Source organism: Garra rufa, chromosome 8 (assembly GCF_049309525.1).
Source record: "Garra rufa chromosome 8, GarRuf1.0, whole genome shotgun sequence".
Taxonomy (NCBI): domain Eukaryota; kingdom Metazoa; phylum Chordata; class Actinopteri; order Cypriniformes; family Cyprinidae; genus Garra; species Garra rufa.
In genome coordinates, this window is record NC_133368.1 from 39245542 (window position 1) to 39265541 (window position 20000).

Consider the following 20000-nt stretch of genomic DNA (forward strand, 5'->3'; position numbering starts at 1 on the left):
CAAAAAAAGTTATACCGTTCCTACGATATGTGCATTTTCTGTGTCGTCAAAGTGAAAGAGCAGGACTCGCTACTAGGTTGTGTGTGTGCGTCCCTGCAGCGAAAACAATGCAGCCCCTCCCCCACCGGTTAGTGCTGCTGGCGCGTATATGTGATTGTGCACGTGGTCCACAGTCAGTGAGACTCAGCGGTAATATAAGTTCAGGATGGATGAAGGAGCTGAACTCCCACAACACAGAGTGGGAAATAGCAGACTATATGTACTAACTTTACGTTTCTTTGATCGAACATTAGTACAACAATTAAGTTAAAGTGAAATCACGTCTTTGCTTTTAAGCCTTCTGCCACGTTAAAGGTGCAGTGTGTAGGTTTTTGCGGCATCTAGTGGCGAAGTGGTGAATTGCAACAGTCCACCTCTCACCCCTCCCTTTACAGAACTACAGAAGCCGATAAAGACTTTTTTGACAGCAACGAATAGTGAGAATTCTTTTAAAACGTAATTTAAGGAATTATATTTACTTAATCATTCAATAAAACTATGTTATTGTGAATATTACTGTTACTGTTACTGTTACTTCATCATTGTATTTTTAAGGTCTTTATGCACCCCTGAAAACATAGTTATTGAACCTCTGTCTAGAGATCATCTTAAATATTACACAGTGCACCTTAAATATCTTTTCAAAATCATGGCATTAAAAAAAATACTGAGTATTTGTTTATTTTTGGAACTTTTACTAATGGTCATATTTTTGCTTTGATTAGTGATGGCATTTTTTCCATTTAGGAGGATTTTTTTTGAAAATTTTATTTTGTTGATAATTGTTGAGCTGCAGGCTTAGGCTCACACAAGTGACTGAAATTTATTTAATTAAGGAGATTCAATTATTTATTTGCATTATTTTGGCTATTGCTCCATGTTACAAAATGTTCTATATGTTTCCTAAAATAAAATATACTGTGTTCAGTTAAATTTTTTTTTTTTTTTTACCCAGACATTTAAATATAACATTGTAGAGCAGTAATTACAATACCGTGATACCGTGATATTTTTATCCAAGGTTATCATACCGTCAAAATCTTATACCGGCCCATGCCTAATATATATATATATATATATATATATATATTTGTCTGGTGAGTAAACAAAAAATGTGATTCATTTCATTTAAAATTTCATTCATTTAACATTTAATATTGGGGGCATCCAAGTTATTTGACATTTTTGACCATTTTTACACTAGTAACACAATAGTTACTTTCCCTGGTAATTAGTTACTTTTATGATGTAACTAAGTTACTAATTGTGAGAAGTAGCTACTATATAGTAACATGCCCAACACTGCTGAGCAAACATGCTTCTAGAAATAGATTCGGTTCATTCATTTATTTCAAATCTAAAATCCACAAGAAATAGTTTATACAAAAATGAACATTCTGTCATCTTTTACTCATTAATGTCAATCCAAACCTGGATGATGTACTTTTTAATGCAAATTAGAATATCAGGGCCCAAAAATGACATTGGTTGCCATTTCATTTAATTGTATGGATAAACAATACTATCTTCGTTTGTGTTTCACAGAAGAAAGTCAGTCATACAGGTTTGGAATGGCATTAGGGTGAGTAAATGATGACAGACTAACTATTTTTGAATGCACTGTCCCTTTAACATAGATGTATGAATAATGTAAATGTAAGAGAAATGAGAGTGTGCATTGTCGTGCAACTTGTATGAAATCTTTTATTAGAAGCCTGATGGTTATGCATGTGTTAATATAACCATGACATGGACGTGTGCGTGTCTACAGCACACGAACACACAGCCAGCATCCTCCCCTGCTGCACACACATCATCACGCTCTCTTGCGTGAGAGGCCAGCCGCTTGGTTTTCAAAACCGCCACCCTCGGAGAACAGCAAAAAACCTTTCCTGAATTTACCGACTTGTCTTTCTCTCCTCTATCTCCTTCAAACATAAAAGAGAGAGTAACAACTAAACAAAGCAAACTCCTCTCTTTCCCCATGGCAGCTAGGTTGCAGCAAAGTGAAACCCCTACTGTGTTTAAAAAGGCATAGAGGGAGAGTAGCGCTGAATGGCGTTTCTCTATTAGACCCCTTGTACCTCCGTCAAGCGATCTGCTCCTGCTCCCTTTCTCTCTCTGATAAAGATCCATCGAGGAAAGCCCTCTCTTCCCCCATGGAGGTTTTTAATTTTTTTTTCTGCTCCTTTATGAAATCTATTCTTTAATTACGAGTGCCATCGTTTTGTAAGCCTCCTACTTACAAGATAATTTATTTCTTTTTCAAGTGCTCACTTAAAATGGCTTTTTAACATTTTCACCCTGCAGCAGTATGCATTGAATGTAGAAGATTTAATTTGGATCCTCCCTCCCCCTTTTGCCGTACCCATTTCTTCGCCAACCCCCTGCACACGTACATGCATAATGCCCTCTGCCTCCTCTGCGATTGTTCTATCCAATTTCGCTGTTTGTATTCTTTATTGCCAATCCGGGCACTGTAAGGTTTGAGGGTCTTGAGTAATAGCAAGTTCCTCCCCTCTCTCTCTCTCTCTCTCTCTCTCCCTCTCTCTCTCTCTCTCTCTCTCTCTCTCTCTCGGTTTGCATTGAGAGTGGTTTTGCATATCTCCTCCTCCTCCTTCCCCTTGTTGAGCTAGTGCCACTGACCAAATCCGAACACTATAGCATTGAGAATCCCTGCCGAGACTCTGTGTACTTAGGCCCACAAAGTGCTCGCAGCCATAACTACCTGAACTGCTTTTAATTGCCTGGTATAGCTGCATCATCTCAGCCGAGAATATGCTCGCTTGGTTCTTGAGGGCAATTGTAAGCGTGAAGGATTGGATTAAGTGGCTATTGAAGTGACTTTAGCTTCTTTTGACAACAAAGACCAAAAGAGAATACTTCACCCCTTCGCTCCCCCCTTAAAGCACTATGCTACCCCCTTCTTTTTGTCGGGGCGGAAAGGAATACAGTCAACTAATACGGTCCCTTCATGTGCAATCGCAAGGAACCGACAGGCGAAGACTGTTCCCGGCTGTAATTAGTTGTATGTGATACCAATTATTTGGCGCATTTATTAACGCTAATTGTTTGAACACCCCGACATACCGAAAAAACAATTAAAACGTGTCTGAGCCATAACAGTGGTTATTAGTGTGTGATAAAATGTGGAAATTAAGCCATAAACGCACACCTCTATTAGCCCTGACACAGGGGAACGGAAATCTGACAGCTTCTAGAACTCATTTAGCAGACAGATTTGTGGTCTTGTCTTAACTTGGTTGTGTTGGGGTATGTAATCTCTCCCAAGTCTCTTTCACATCATACTGGCTTGGCCCTAAATAGATTTATTCAGCTGTGCTTGCTAAGCCATTGTGAATTAGCATTAGAGAAGAAGCGTTTGCTCTGATGTTGTCGGAGATAACAGCCTCAGGTCAGTGGTGCTTATCCATTAGAGGACTGAAAGGAAAACAAACCTTGTTTCTTCAGTTTGTAAAGATTTGGAAGGGAAATTGAAGTTCTGGCTAAGCACTTGAGATTAGCCAGAGGTTTGTTACATGTGTGCAGGCATAAAGAGAGATCAGCAAACAAATGCATGGCTACAACAGATCTCTAAAAGACTTCACTTCACAATCACAGTATTTTAGTTTAAAACACATGATCTGGTTTAAAACGCATGTTTTTAGAAATGTTACTCTTTGTATTCATGTTGGTTTTTAAATACTATTTTGAAGAAAGGTTTCAGTTAATTATCTCTAAAATGTCATCTGGTTTAACTAGAAGTAAAAAGTAGGGCCCTATGAAAACCATTTTATTTTTTTCCACATTCCTTTTTTTTTTTACATTAAAATTTTTTCTGAATTCTGCTCTTTTCTTGTTTAAAATTTCTAGACTCTGTGTTAATGGTTAAATTAAAACATTTTAATCTAAAAGCTAATTAATTGAAATCATGAAACATACACAATTTAACAGCAATTTATTCAAAGTTGAACAAAAATTAAGGAGCTATGAAATTCGTTTTACTACAAAATCTTCTCAAAATAGGAAATTTTATATATAAAAAAGATGTATTATTTATGTATTTATTTATTTATTTTTTCCCCAGAAATACTATGTTGTGTATTTACATTTTTCTGGTAAATATTTTTTTCTGGAAAACATTTCTTAAAAAATGTACGCTTTAAAAACAATTTTTTTAGTAGTAGAACTATGATTACATGAAGTAATACATTTCTGTCACAGTTTCTACAAGATAAACCAAACTTTTATTTTGATGGGTTGCTTATGAAGTGACTCTCAGAGCAATTCTAGAGATTTTTTATGTGTTTATGTACTCATATTTTATTTGTTTTATTTTATTTGTATTAGTCTTTTATAAATCATGAATTATTTATTCATAAATGTGACCCTGGACCACAAAACCAGCCATAAGGATCAATTTTTTCGAAATTGAGATTTATACATAATACGAACGCTGAATAAATACGTTTTTATAATAAGTTTTATATTTGGGCGAGATACATCTGAACATCTGGAATCTGAGGGTGCAAAAAAATCTAAATTTTGAGAAAATCACCTTTAAAGTTGTCCAAATGAAGTTATTAGCAATGCATATTTCTAATCAAACATTTTTGCATTGTAGTTTTGATATATTTTCAGTAGGAAATTTACAAAATATCTTCATGGAACATGATCTTTATTTAATGTCCTAATGATTTTTGGCATAAAAGAAAAATTGATCATTTTGGCCCATACAATGTACTTTTGGCTATTGCTACAAATGTGCCTGTGCTGCTTAAGACTGGTTTTGTGGTCCAGGGTCATAAATATCATTGTTTTTGAGCAATAGCACCAAATAATTTTACAAACCGAACTAACTTTGCCTTGTCATAAAAGTCCAATTATTTGATGCTTACTGACCTTGACACACAGTCATAAGGGTCTGCAGGTGTCCTCTCCTTTTTTCCTTACATGTTGGTTGAATCACATGATTTTAGTTGGCAAACAGTTTTCAAATATTAATAAACAGTCTTTTTTTTTTTTTTAAGAAATCACATTTCTTTTTGGGAATTTCGTTATTTTAATTAACTTCTTTTTTATAAATTTTATATTAGGGCAGTAAATGGAAAAAAAAAGAATGATATCAGAATTACAGATATTAAAAACATGCTTCTCATAGGCAATGTGTATTCAAGGGATTGTATGTATGAATGGCATTTTAATGTAGCTATATTAATAGATGAGACAGAAAATGTGTCATTGTCCCATGTTAAAATGTCTCTCATAAATGTTTAAATTTTCTCAGGAGGATAAGTCGTCTTCTTTTGTCTACGGTTCAGTCCAGCCAGCGTTCCCACCATACTCCTGGCACCTCTCTGAAGTACATACCACGGCGCGCCGTACTGTACGTTCCTGGCAATGATGAAAGAAAACTGCGGAAACTGACTTCGCTGGATGTGGACTGCGCAGTTCTCGACTGCGAGGATGGAGTCGCCCTCAACAAGAAGGTACCGACCGCCCTAACCTCTCATTCTTCACCCAACACCTGACTCTGTGAGACATAATCACCAAATCCTCATCATTTAAAGCTCTCTTTTAGCCAGGTGCTGATCCTTAATCACTCCAAAGAAAGCTACCTAAGCGCAATGCTTAAAACAAGCACATTTCCGTCCCATTATGTGCTAATAAAGGCAAAAATGCCCCCTATCACATTCACTTGAAACAAGGTGCCCACTTCACACTGAGCAAACAGCAGGACTTCAGCAGATGCTGCAGGTTAAAAGCATTCTCGACCCGCCCACACAGCCAGCCAATTGGCCCTGTTTACCACTCCATGAAATCGTGATTGGAGCAGGAGCTAAAAGGAGAACTGGCGGAAAGGAGTCAGCTAACAAAGGTTTTTAAGTCATGTTAATAAAGATGATTGATATGGCCAGAGGCTATTCCTGCTTGAGTGGGAAAAAAGTTTGACAGACAGCCTAAACGGTGACCCCTGAAAAAAGGTGATGGATCTCAATGTTTTCCAACACCCACTAATTTCTTTATCACAACCAAGTGGGGGAAAAGGTTTCAAGAAAGTATCCACTAAAGCTGGGCTGAAGCTAGATTAATGCTTTCAGGTCTTTTGTGTTGTTTCAGAGCTTTAGTTACGACTTAATCCATCTTTGATGGCTTTTAAGTGTCAAAAATGTCCTCAGAGGATAAAAACATTATGGCATTGTTACCATGCAAGACCTTAGCATACTGACATATATCACTGTGAGACATAATTCAGTTCTGGATGGGATTATTTTGTCGAGGAATATTAATTCTAGGTGATCTGAGAGGGGCGAAAATGCCATTAGAGAAGGGTCTCTGAGCTGAGCGGGTTCTTGTCGCTAGCTCGTGTTCCTGTCAGGGCTGATAGAATTAACGCTCTCTGTAGTCTCCCAGATAAAAATGCTAATAACTCACTCTTGAAAAATAACAATGTACTTCGCGAAGAGCCTGAAAAATAATCCCATTTCTCCTTGGCTTTTTGATGGTGTAAATCTGTCAAGGCTACAAGCACTTACAATCCTTCGTACAAGACGCAGTCAATTTTAAAGACCATATGTTAACTTTAAAGAGCCTGGCATGGTATGGGGAAAGCTGCGATCCATTATTTATTTGCTAGCACGCAACTGCGTAATGTAAAAATGAGTTATTAACTCAATAATAAAACACACTTCACTCCTCGGCACCCGCTCTTTCACTTCCCACACTCTCAGCTGTTTTCCCCATCCTGGCAATTGGAAATCCATGGGGGTTTGTGTATACCTATAGATAGATGTTTTATTTTTCGTGCCACTAAATGAAACTACTCCCGCAGCTAGGTTACTCTTTTATGGGCTGGTGAGGAGAACGGAAGAGGAACGCATATTGTACACGTGCGCAAGTTCTGAGGACTTTTTTCGTTGAGGCATTGATTTAACTGAGGTGTTCCTGTAATACTTCAGTGCTCAAACACATTCAGATTGTGTCATTATTCAAAATTATTCTGTTCTGTACAGCTGATCATTGGAAGAATCTTTGCTGTAAAATTCCAGATATTACATATTTGGGCCTTTTGTTAAATTTTTATTGAGAAGGGAATGAAGATGGTATAGGAAATAATAACTAGAGAGATGGAAATGCTATATTCAAACTAGTGCTGGGCAGTTTGAGCAGTATCACAGTTTTTCTTAGGATTGTGCTTATATAAATCAGAATGCATTACACATTTGCAGAACCACTGCATTTTAATCATGTAGTTACGTGTAGCATGAACAGTTTTTGATGTAAATTAGATTGTATAATTGGTCTGACCTTAGGTTTGTGAAATTATAATACATAAAACATAACTGCACAAAATAAAAATAGCAGATGGGCTGAATGAGACACAAGTTCACTCAATGACAGCAGGTGGCGCTTATGGAACAGCGGCAGTACAGCGTTTCCTTGGTTACTGGTGTAAACGAAAGAGCACAGCGCTTTTAAATTCTACATTAATATGCAATAAGATGAAAAGAAAATACCATCTCAAATGTTCTTAAATCAGTAAGTTCCTCTCAGAGATTCATTCATATAAACCCCCCATTCAGTATTTAGGATTTTCTTCGAATATTTTGTGCATCGTGAACAGTAAGTTTGATCTGCCTGCTACAGTATTTTCTCCTCTTTGTGTTTGTCTTCAGCATCTCTGGCTTAACGGCCGTTTATAGTTAGTTTATTTGCCCAGTTAAAGAAATATTTGTGTTTTATTAATACTTCTGAAAGTTTTTCAACCATTAGTGAGAATGTCTACCTTGCTTAGCCACTTGTTACTGGTATGCCTTTTTTTAAATTGGTGTACCATTTGAACCAGTATAACGCCCAGCACTAATTAAAACTCTCATGCCTGATATAAGCACCGTAGTGCAATGTGTCAGAGCATATGCATTGGCCACTAGGCCACAGCTCCAACATCAAACCATTTTAATTCTATTAATATGCTGAGAGCCTACAGGTTGGGTAGTGAACTAAGTTTAAGGAGCTCATCCAAAAATTCCTTCCTGTTGGAATAAAACTGTAGGATTTTCTTTTTTATGTATAAAAGAAATATTGGAATCCAAACAAACCCCAAATAAAAAAGAATAATAAAGAAGTAAATAATAATCTGTTCTGCAGAAGAAAGTCAGTCATACATGTTTGGAATGATCTGAGGATAAGTTAAAGGAGAAGTTCAGTTCCAGAACAAAAATTTACAGATAATTTACTCACCCCCTTGTCATCCAATATGTTCATGTCTTTCTCTCTTCAGTTGTAAAGAAATTATGTTTCTTGAGGAAAACAGGCTTTCTCTCCATATAGTGAACTTCTGTGGTGCCGAGTTTGAGCTTCCAAAATGCAGTTTAAATGCAGCTTCAAAGGGCTCTAAGGAAGAAGGGTCTTACCTAGAGTAACAATCGGTTCTTTTCTAAAAAAAAAAAAAAAAAAGACTTTTTTAACCAATTTATATACTTTTTAACCTCAAATGCTTGTCTTGTCTAACTCTGTGTGAACTCTGGTGTATTCTGGTTCATGACAGTAAGGGTAGGTTGAAAACTCCCATCTCATTTTCTTCTCCAACTTAAAAATCATCCTACATTGCTGTTTTACCTTTTTTTGAGGGCATTTGATCTTTGCATGATCACTGGGTCGGTATTTCTGCAGTATTGTAGGACGATTTTGAAGTTGGAAGAGAAAATGAGTTTTTCAACATACCCTAACTGTCTTGAACCGGAATACACAGTACACACAGAGCTAAACAAGACAAACATTTGAGGTTGAAAAGTATATACATTTTAAATTTAGAAAAGAACCAATCGTTTGGCTAGATAAGACCCTTCTTCCTCTGCTGAGATTGTTTAGAGCCCTTTGAAGCTGCAATTAAACTGCATTTTGCAAGTTCAAACTCATGGGCACCATAGAAGTCCACTATATGGAGAGAAATCCTGAAATGTTTTCCTCAAAAAACATAATTTCTTTACGACTGAAGAAAGAAAGCCATGCACATCTTGGATGACAAGGGGGTGAGTAAATTATCAGTAAGTTTTTTGCTCTGGAAGTAAACTCCTCCTTTAATGGTAACTTTTTTTATTTTGATTAAACTACTCTTTTAACTAGTGTAAGAATTGTTGAGAAGTGTGAACTTTAATTAATTATTTATTGAATATGCATGCTCTGTTCCAGAACCTACATGAAAATGTATTTCATTTAATGCTAAACATTTTTTGTTTGTTTCTAGCCAATATTTGTGTGTAGTGCGTATTTTATGCTTTTTAGAGTATTAGCTTAGCAACATGCTAATGTCAGACTTTGCTGAGATTGTCAGTTGAGTCTTCCAAGAACACTACTTGCCGTAAAGATTTGCTGCCTATGTTGAGTGTTCTGAAATAGTCCCTTATGAGGTTCCTTAGTAGTCAGCAAGGTTATAGATTTTCGTTTTCAGTTATTTTTCATGTTGTTGTTGTTGTTGTTTTTATAGAAATTGTTGAACTGTGGTGGAATCACAGAACATGGCATTTTTTTGTTGTACATTGATAAATGAGGAAATTGATAAATGAGAATTGTTTGTTTGTTTTGAATTGATGATTGGATCTTGTCTGTGTGCCATAAGCATCATTGTTTTGCTCCCCCCTCACCACCACCAAAGCAAACCCGTGCCAATCTTTACCCTGTCCTGCCCGCTTGGTGCCATGTGACAGACGGTTCTGACTACTCCGTGACTGCCACTGCCACTCAGGACCAAGGCTTAACTCCCACTCACACACAAGCACACACTTAGTATTTAAAAATATCTCTCCTTACTGATAAGGAGGGGTAGGAAGTCGTCCTTTTCTCTCCTCCGGCAGGGGCTGATGGCTACACCTGTCTTTTTTTCGCTCCGGGGGCGAGTTTGTTTATTTGTGTGTTTTGTGGCAGAGATGCCCTATAGACTGCGGCTCAGTTTGGGGCATTCCACTCAACGGCTCCTTTCCCCCCTCTCCTTCCCTGCCCGCCTCCCCTTTCTCTCTGCGGCAGCCTCGCTCCGCACTGCCCCCCTCCCAGCTCCAATCCCTGGAAGTTTGGAACTAATGAACTGACTGCTGAGCTGCCGCCACGGAGCTTGGTCCCAAACTATACTGTACTTCACACTCGATTTATTCTCCAGATGGCAAGACTACGCAACCCTGCCGGGAGGGGCCACCTCTTCCACTGAAGTGTGAAAGTGGACGGATGTTGTTTTCGGATCCTCTGTGATCAGCTCCGAGCTCCCTCAAACCACCCGGCACCGTATGTAGAGAATAAGTCCCCCTGCTAACGGGCACACTCGAGCTGTGATGGCTGTCTGTATGTTTGTGTGTGTGTGTGTGTGTGTGTGTGTGTGTGTGTGTGTGTGTGTGTGTGTGTGTGTGTGTGTGTGTGTGTGTGTGTGTGTGTGTGTGTGTGTGTGTGTGTGTGCCCTTGTTGCTTTTGCTGAGGTGCAGTGTCACCGGCATTGGCACTTGTGTTATCTGATGCACTCACCTGCGGGTGGTGGCGGCTGATGCTTGGAATCATGACAGTTATCCCTGCTCTTTTTTTTTTTTTTTAAATACCTTTCTCTCCCTCTTGTTCTTACTGTCTCTACACTCCTGCCCCTTTTCTCCTTTAGTCAGCAGAGCTAGTACAAAACATCTTGCTAAGCAACAGGTTCGCTGGTTCTGCCCAGTCTGATGGAGATGTGTTTGCCTCTCAGAACTGATTTTAATGCTTTTTAAGATCCAAATCTCCAGTTTCTGGGGAAGCTGCTTTGAAATAATAGCTTGCTTTTACATGTTTAAACTACATTAAAGCTACATTTGACAAAAAAAAAAAAAAACGTCCACATGTACAACCAATTATACAATTTAAATTTGAGTACCATTTCTTTGTAGGAATGAAATTTGACTCAAAGACAAGAACTTTTTAAAATATTAGGTTGAAATCTTGATTAAGGTGAATATTAAATTTGAACCAATAAACCGTTCAAAAATGACAGTAAAGGCCTTTATAAATTAATGGTACAAAAGTTTTCTGTTTCAAATAAATGCTGTTCCTTTGAACTTTCTATTCATCAAAACATCCTGCCAGGAAGCAGCAAACTTTTTTTTTTAACATTCAGTGTTACACTGAAGACTGGTTTAAAGCTGCTGAAAATACAGCTTTGCCATCACATAAAAATACATTTAAATATGTATTTAAAAAGAATATGGTCATTTTAAATGATAATATTTCACAATATTAGTTTTCCCTGTATTTTTTTTAATCAAATAAATGCAGCATTGATGAACATACAAGACTTTTAAAAGTCCAGAAGAATATCAATAACGCAGTGTTATTAATTCACTGTAAGTGTGTGATTCTAAGAGCTCAAATGTTTTGTAAAGGCAGACTGTCATGTGTCTGTTTATGTTGTGCCATTTGGCCTTTTCTTTATCAGCCCTGGTGGTGGCAGTAGATGAAATGATTTGGGGAAAAGAAAAGTCTCACATGGCTTATATTTTAACATATGCAATCAGCAGTTTATATATCAGCTTTGACTAAAGCTCTATAGCAGTGGCTCCCTGTGTGAGAACGTTTCTGTTATGTTTTTCTCTAGTATACGTTCACAAGTACAGTACGTGTTTTCTGTTTGTCAGGACTGACTTAATACACTATTGTAGTCTTGAATTTCACTTTGAACTCATTTGAAAGTGTAATACTTTGGCTTCCTGTCAACATTCCCAATTTACCATAATCTATGCAACCAACTGTTATCTGATATAGAAGCTTAAAATGCAATGCCGACATTTTGAAGTAATCTCAGATTTCCTCCGCCACACTCTCACTGGGTCGGTTCAAAGAGGGAATGCCACAATGCATTGCAATAGTGTAGTGATGTGTAGATTCAGTGAGCATTAGTGAAGTCCACATCTCAAATACTGCAAAATAATAACATTTAGCCTTTGAGCTCATTTGAGCTGGGAGGTTGCTTAAGAACGCTGTCCTGGTGCTCATGGGCAACTATTGATGTGATCGAATGTCATTGTTTACTTGTCCTTATGTCGTACCAAACCTGTATGACTTTTTGTCTTCTGTGGAACACGAAAGACAACGTTTTGCAAAATGTTAACACTGCTATTTTCCATACAGTTAAAGTAAATGATAACCACATAGCTAGCTCCAAAATACAGTTAAAGTCAAACGTTTACATACACCTTGCTGAATCTACAAAATGTTAATTATTTTACCAAAATACTCTTATATACTCTTCATACAAAATACATGTTATTTTTTTTTTATTTAGTACTGACCTGAATAAGATATTTCACTTATAAGACATACAGTCCACAAGAGAAAATAATAGTAGAATTTATAAAAATGGCCCTGTTCAGAAGTTTACATACATTTGATTCTTAATACTGTGTTGTTACCTACTGTAAATGATCCACAGTGTTTTATTTTATTTTATTTTATTTTTTTGTGATAGTTGTTCATCAGTCCCTTGTTTGTCCTGAACAGTTAAACTGTCTGCTGTTCCTAAAAAAAATCCTTCAGGTCCCACAAATTATGTGGTTTTTCAGCATTTTTGTATGTTTGAACTCTTTCCAACAATGACTGTATGATTTTGAGATCCATCTAGACTCATATGCAACTATTACAGAAGGTTCAAACGCTCACTGATGCTCCAGAAGGAAAAACGATGTATTAAGAGCCAGGGGTGTAAACTTTTGAACAGAATGAAAATGTGTAAATTTTTCTTAATTGGCCTAAATATCTTTTTTTTTTTTTTTTTTTTTCATTTAGTACTGCTCTTCAGAAGCTACAGAAGATACTTACATATTTCCCAGAAGACAAAATAAGTTACATTTACCCTGATCTTCAAATTTAAAAAAGTTTTAAAAAGCTCTCAATGCATCATTATTCCTTCTGTTGCATCAGTGAGCATTTGAACCTTCTGTAATAGTTGTATTTGAGTCCGTCAGTTGCCCTCAGTGTGAAAAGATGAATCATATGATCATATGGTCATTGTTGGAAAATGTTAAAATACACAAAAATGCTGAAAACCCACAGAATTTGTGGGACCTGAAGGATTTTTCTGAAGAACAGTGGGCAGTTTAACTCATTAAGGGACTCATGAACAACTATCACTAAACAAAAAAATAAGCAAAAAAAAACCACAGCTGTTCATTCAGGCAACAACACAATATTAAGAATCAGATGTATGTAAAATTTTGAACGGGTCATTTTTATAAATTCAACTATTATTTTCTTTTGTGGACTAATATGTAAATATCTTTTCGGGACAGTACTAAATTAAAAAAAAAAAAACATGCAATTTGTATGATCCCTCTCATTTTGGTCAAATAATGAACAGGTGTGTAAACTTTTGACTTCAACTGTATGTCAGTATGCTATATATTTGAAACCTCAGCAAGTCCAGCTCCTATGCACTTTTCTTGTATGAAAAAAAATAGCTTGTACATTGTTAAAAGTCTCTTTTTGTGTTCCACAGAATAAGGAACATAATGTAGATTTTGAATGACACAAGGGTGAGTAAATGATTACAGAATGCTTATTTTTGGATGAACTATTCCTTCAAGTAGAGAGGGTTCTCATCAAAGCGCAGCTGAGGAACGTTCCAGCGGAACACAGGGCACACTACTGCCAAGAGAAACAAACGGCGATCTGAGGCATTCACCCAGAAAACAGATCCCCAGCATTCGTGAACTGATAGCCTGTGTGCTGCCAGAAACTGCCTGCCAGTCAACCCTGTGTCATGCATTTGTCATAGGAGCTGTGTGCAATGTGTAGTCATACTAGGGTAAAGTTTATTGAGGGGTCAGTGAAGTAGGGTGGTCCCGATTGCTTGGAACTGAATGAGAGAGATGATGATTGAGGAAGAGAATGAAAGATTTCTTCATCCATCACAGCGCTGACATCATCTTTGCTTTTTTATGTAAATTAAATATTGTGACACGATAGATTGGACCTCTGTACGTGTTTTTGTAAGATCCGGCATGTGAAATCTGAGGACTAGTGAACACTTTAAAGAGGTAGTTCACCCATAAATGAGAATTTTTTTTATCGTTTGCTTATTTTTGTGTTGTTATAAACTTATGTGTCACTAACTTTCTTCTGTGTAACTCAAATGGAGATTTTTTTCGAATAATGTTCAAGCTATGTTTTGGCATACAACGAAAGGAGATTGAGAAAGAACTGTCAAATTTTAAAAGGGTAAAATATGCACCATAAAAGTATCATAAAAACCATACTTCAATTTTGTGTGAGGAACAAAATGTAATTTATTGCCACAAGATGTTACAACCAGTGCAGTTTGATGCCATTGCCCTGTCTTAAAGGGATAGTTCACCCAAAAAATAAAATATTCTGTCATTAATTACTCACCTTTATGTCATTCCACATCCAAGACCTTTGTTCATCTTCAGGACACAAATTAAGATATTTTTGATGAAATCCTACTGTTTTCTGACCCTGCATAGACAGCAACACAACTGACACTTTCGAGGCCTAGAAAGGTAGTGAGGACATTGTTAAAAAAATCCATTTGACATCAGTGGTTTAACCTTATTTTTATTCAAAGAAAACAAAAATGAGAACCACAGAGGGTAAACTCCTCCTGTAAAATAAATGTTCATGATGTGTAAAGACTAATGACACGCGTCTTCTTGTTAATCCTGTGGAAGGAGCCAGAGTAGGTCAACACAAGGTATAATATCTTCTTGTATTACTGTATAATTTGCAGCTATAACATGGATATCTGTCTTCACGTTGTCACAGAGAAAAGGATGCATGCCAAACATAGCTGCTGCATTAAATGCAACCAGACACTCATGCACTATGCCTGATGTATATAACTAAGATAGGTCATGAGATATGTGTTAAGAGTTTGCTGTGTGTTAGTGATATCTAGGGGGATTTTTCTGTCTCACAGTACAATGAATTTTTATGAGAGGTGTTAAAGACCGGTTGATTTGTAATGGCTTCATTCAGGATGAATGAATACATGTGCTCTGAGCAGAATAATAACACATGATTGAAGATAAGCTCAATTAAGAATTCGATTCAACGAGATTACATATGACAAAGACTATGTGTCTACTTAATTTATGTAGATAATTTAAGTGTTTTATCATATTCAACATATTAATACATAATGCATATTATGTTAACCCGTTAAAAAAGAGATGGCTTTTGTCATTTTTGTTAGCTTTTTTTATAGTTTGATCTCACAATTCTGATTTTTTTGTCTTGCAATTATGAGTTTACATCTCACAATTCTGACTTTATTTCTCAGATTTGTGAGATATAAACTGGCAATTCTGAGAAATAAAATGTAACTTTTTTTTCTCAGAATTGCAAAAATTAATAAAAAGTTACAATAGCGTTTTATTTCCTCCACTGAATATTTTTTATTCAGTGGAGGAAACAGGTTTCCATAGTTAACATTCATTCATTTAATTTTAGTTAACTATAATAATAAGCCCTCTGTAATTTATTGTGTCCTATTCACCTTATTTTTCCTGTCCAAATTTTATGGGTCTGGCTTCCAGTCTCATCCTCATCCAGCTATTTTTAGCTGTACAAAACAGCTTGTGTTGCTGCTTGATATTGAAACACCATATTATTTTAGTGTTTTAGCTTTGATTATGAACACACCGGTTTGTAGTGCAAACCGTTTTATCATTTACTGCATGTTGTTATTCTTCTCAATATTTCTCTATAGCAGCTAATGAACTGGAACTTCTACTTCCGCGTTGAAGAATAAGGTGGACAGCATGTTGCTTTTAGTAGTATTGTATTAGCCCTACATTTACAGCCTGACATAATATTATTTTATACCTATTACTCTTACCATTTTACATAATAACATTGATGTATTTTATCTCACAATTCTGACTTTTTTCTTGCAAATGCAAGTTTCTGTCTCCTAGTTCAGACTTTATAACTCAATTTCACTCAATAGTGAGTTTGTCAATTCTCAGGGGAAAAAAGACAGAGCCGAGGGAAAATTGTGAGATTTAATCTCAGAATTTCGAGAATAAAGTCAGAATTTTGAAATATAAACTCAAATGTACCTTTTTTTATTCTTTTATTCCGTGGCTCCATAGGCTGCTACTTGAAAACTGTAATTTTCTGCAAGCAGATAAGCTCCACCCACAAAAAAAACATCATCACTGTTTGCAAACACTGAATTGGTCTATTATTAGTAGTGGTAGTAGTAGTTTTTCTTTGCTTCACATGGTACACTTGACATGGAAAGGTGACTGTTATAACGCTCTGGCTCTGGCAGCAGGTGTGAACCGCTCTAATGGCCAGAAAATTGAAAGTCAGTTACTGCCAACACTCCTTGTACCCAATGTACTCCATGTAATGCCACTTTTTAAAAATACAACTTTTGCTTTTGTAAGTGTCTAGCAAATAATCTGCTCTCTTGCTAGAAGAAACTGGGTAAAAACACCTTCATGTCTGCAGATTCTATAGAACATGGCCATATAGAGATCTGGGTTAATGTTAAAAAAATCTAGATTATAACATTTTCATAAAAATACAGTTTATGATACAATACAGTAATATTTAGTTTGACCTCGTGCAGTTGACAGCTAAATTGAGGACCTCTATTCACAGAAATTTGTTGAGGGGGGAAGAAAAGTATTTGGTACCCTATTTGTAAAAAGTGTCATATCTGGGCTACTGTTGTTATTGCAACACAACTAGAAAAACTTGTGCAATCATAATCAGCTTTGAAAGTTGCAAAGATCTTTACTTTGCAATGTTTAGTGTTTATCTTTTGAATAGTATAAAACAATTCTCAAGAGTTGCTACCTATAAAACTTTGATACAGAACAAAACCCTGAGAAAATCTGAGCTCTGTCATTTCCCTAGAGGCTCAGAGATCCTTCTGTTCCCACTCTCATCATAGGCTTAGATGTTTTTCCTTCAGCACTTCAGTAGCAGAAGAGACTCTCCCATGCAGTCTGCATCACAAGGCTACACTGTTGGCACATTGTTAGGAATTATTTGTTTAGGTTGGAGTTTTCACTGGCACAGCTATCAGATGTGTAGATTGTGTTGCTTAAAGGCAAGTTATGATGACAGACATTGCAAGTACTTTGAGAACAGAGAAAAATAGCGGCCATGAACAGTAAGCGTCCATAGTTGAGTGAACGGCAGATGTTAAATGCGACCTGAGGTCCCATCTGAACGCTCCATTACCGTAACTTCTCTATCATCTTAATTCTGGGAGTCCAATGCGGGCCAGCGTATCACAAAACGCTGAGTTTTGAAGAAAAGCGCATATTGTCCCTCTCTCATTGTCGAATTACATTCGTCTGTTTTGATTGGCAGAGCCAGTCAGTAAAATGCGAGCTGGCCGAGCAGTGCTCTGAAGTAGTAACAGATCATTCTTCAGCCTCACAGTGTAAGGAGAAGTGGTGGTTTTCGAGAGGCTGAGAGAATCTAGCGGCGAGCCTTGAGGGACAGGCTTCCCTCTCATGCGGAACCGGACAAATGCAGAATCAGATGCTGGATCTGTTAGTCATTCATCTGGAATAGAGCTCCAGATGCCCAGTGCGTCACCTGTCAGACCCTGTCCGTGAAACATTGTTTGCTTAAATTACCCATCTAGGGAATCAAAGCCACCATCTCTCACGTAGTTACAGCTCATTTTTGAAAATTTGTACCAAAAAAAAAAAAAATAGCATGGTGGGTTGAAAGAAACTGGAATGAAAAAATTAAAATTAAAAGAGCGATAAATGTTAAATGGAAATGTATAGGGCTGTCACTACTGATTATTTTAGTACTCAAGTAATCTGTAGATTATTCTGATGATTAATCGAGTAATTGGATAATTTTTTTTTTTTTTTTTAAAGACAAATAGACCTAAGCGAACAATAGCCTTTAAATTAACTTAAAATACATATATAATAGCAATGCGGTAACAATAATTATTTCAAATGAAGTATCAAAAGCCAAATAATGATATGGTTTTATTAAACAATTATGAACAATGGAGCTAATGTACATTCCGCATTATTAGCGGTTGTTTTTACACTTTACAGCGCAATCTAATCCTTGTTTAATATTGACTAAACAACATTTAATTCAAATGTCCACCTAATCTTTAATATTTGGCCATTTCTTTACTACAGAAATGCTACAGCCACTGTAATTTCTTGAATATCTGGACATTTAAATGTGTACACTCAGAGCGATGGTTTCAAGTTTTATTTTGAAATTGCAGTGAACAGTTATTGCGAAAGATATTGATGTATTCTCCTAAGTTTGCTAGGTTTATAAATGATTTACCTTACAAATCTGATGAAATGGCGGACATTGCATTGCAAGATATACGTTATAATAAAATCAAACTCAAAGCAATATGCAGAGATGGAGTTTGAGATGCTCCACACATGCAAATAATTAACAGTTCGTTTGGAGCAGCATTTACTGTAAAAGAAGCCAGCGCACAAATGTAACACGCATGCAAATAATTAAGCACATGTATTAAACCTGCATCACATATTTATATAATTGAATTGTACCATTTGTGAATTCACAATAGCATTATGCTTTATTATGATTTTAAATGGGTCTCATATATCATGCAGCCTTAGAAAATATGTACTAATTATACATTTCATGGGTTCTCTTCTGTGGAATTGCATCTAACATTAGCGTTTCTTGTCTCTGCTGTTTATAAGCTTTTCAAGAAGCTGTGCTCTACTAAAAGCCTCAGCAGGGCTAAGGTGGAGAGAACAAATACGCAGGTCTTTAGGACGTTTTCTTCATCCACAGGCATCTTCCCATTCTTTGCTTCTCTTCTTATCACTCTTCTTATCGCTCCTCTTGTTGCCCTTCGACTAAATAAAATTACAATCAAAAGCCGCACAATGTTCACATATTTCAGTAAGAGACATCATTTACGTTATATTAAGCCATACAAGTCTTAAGAAGAAAGTTTTTCCAGAACGAAAATTTACAGATAATGTACTCACCCCTATGTCATCCAAGATTTTTATGTATTTCTTTCTTCAGCTGTAGGGAAATTATGTTTTTTGAGGTGCCCTGAGTTTGAACTTCCAAAATGCAGTTGTAAACGACCCCAGCCGAGGAAGAAGGGTCTTATCTAGCGAAACTATCGGTTATTTTTTATTTATTTATTTTTTTTATTACAGTTTCTATACTTCTTAATATCAAGCACAGACAGTTAGAATATGTTGAAAAACTCCCATCTTTTTTTCCCCTCCCCTCAGGGGATTTTCACCACCTTTCAGAATCATACTACATCGCTGCAGAAGTTTGCAAAGTGAACATGCAAAGATGATCAAACACCCTTAACAAAACAGGTAAAACAGATGTAGAGCAATTTTGAAGTTGAGGGAGAAAATGAGATGGGAGTTTTTTTTTTGACATACCCTAACTGTCTAGAACCGAAAAAACAAAACAAAAACAAAAACTATAAACTATATAAACTGTAATTAAAAAAAATAAATAAACGATTGTTTCGCTAGTTAAGACCCTTCTTTCTCGGCTGGGATCGTTTGAAGACGCATTTAAACTGCATTTTGTAATTTCAAACTCGGGGCACCATAGAAGTCCACTATATGGAGAAAAATCCTGAAATGTTTTAATCAAAAATCATTTCTTTACGACTGAAGAAAGAAAGACATGAACATTTTGGATGACAAGGAGGTGAGTACTTTATCTGTCAATTTTTTTCTCCTTTAATACCCGGGGTTTCGTTTAAAATCGACTCTAATTGAACCGAGGAAGCGTAACATCCCTAGAAACATATCAAAATTAGTTTCTCTTTGTCCCTCCCTCTCACATTCCTTGCTTTCATTTCTAATAATGCAAATGTATAAGAAATCATTATACATTTAAATTTTATACAAACCACCCATTTTTCCGCCTCTTTGATTAGACACTGAATAATCCAAACGCAGATCCATTTC

The 20000-nt window shown here is 36.4% G+C and overlaps 1 protein-coding gene across 1 annotated transcript in view; it reads left to right on the forward strand.

The window, feature by feature from the left end:
- clybl (citrate lyase beta like) overlaps positions 1-20000 on the forward strand; it is a 104592-nt gene that overhangs the window by 65274 nt on the left and 19318 nt on the right. The window contains exon 2 of the mRNA XM_073846095.1: positions 5327-5528. Coding sequence (XP_073702196.1) covers positions 5327-5528 — 202 coding nt within the window. The remainder of the gene's footprint in view (positions 1-5326; positions 5529-20000) is intronic.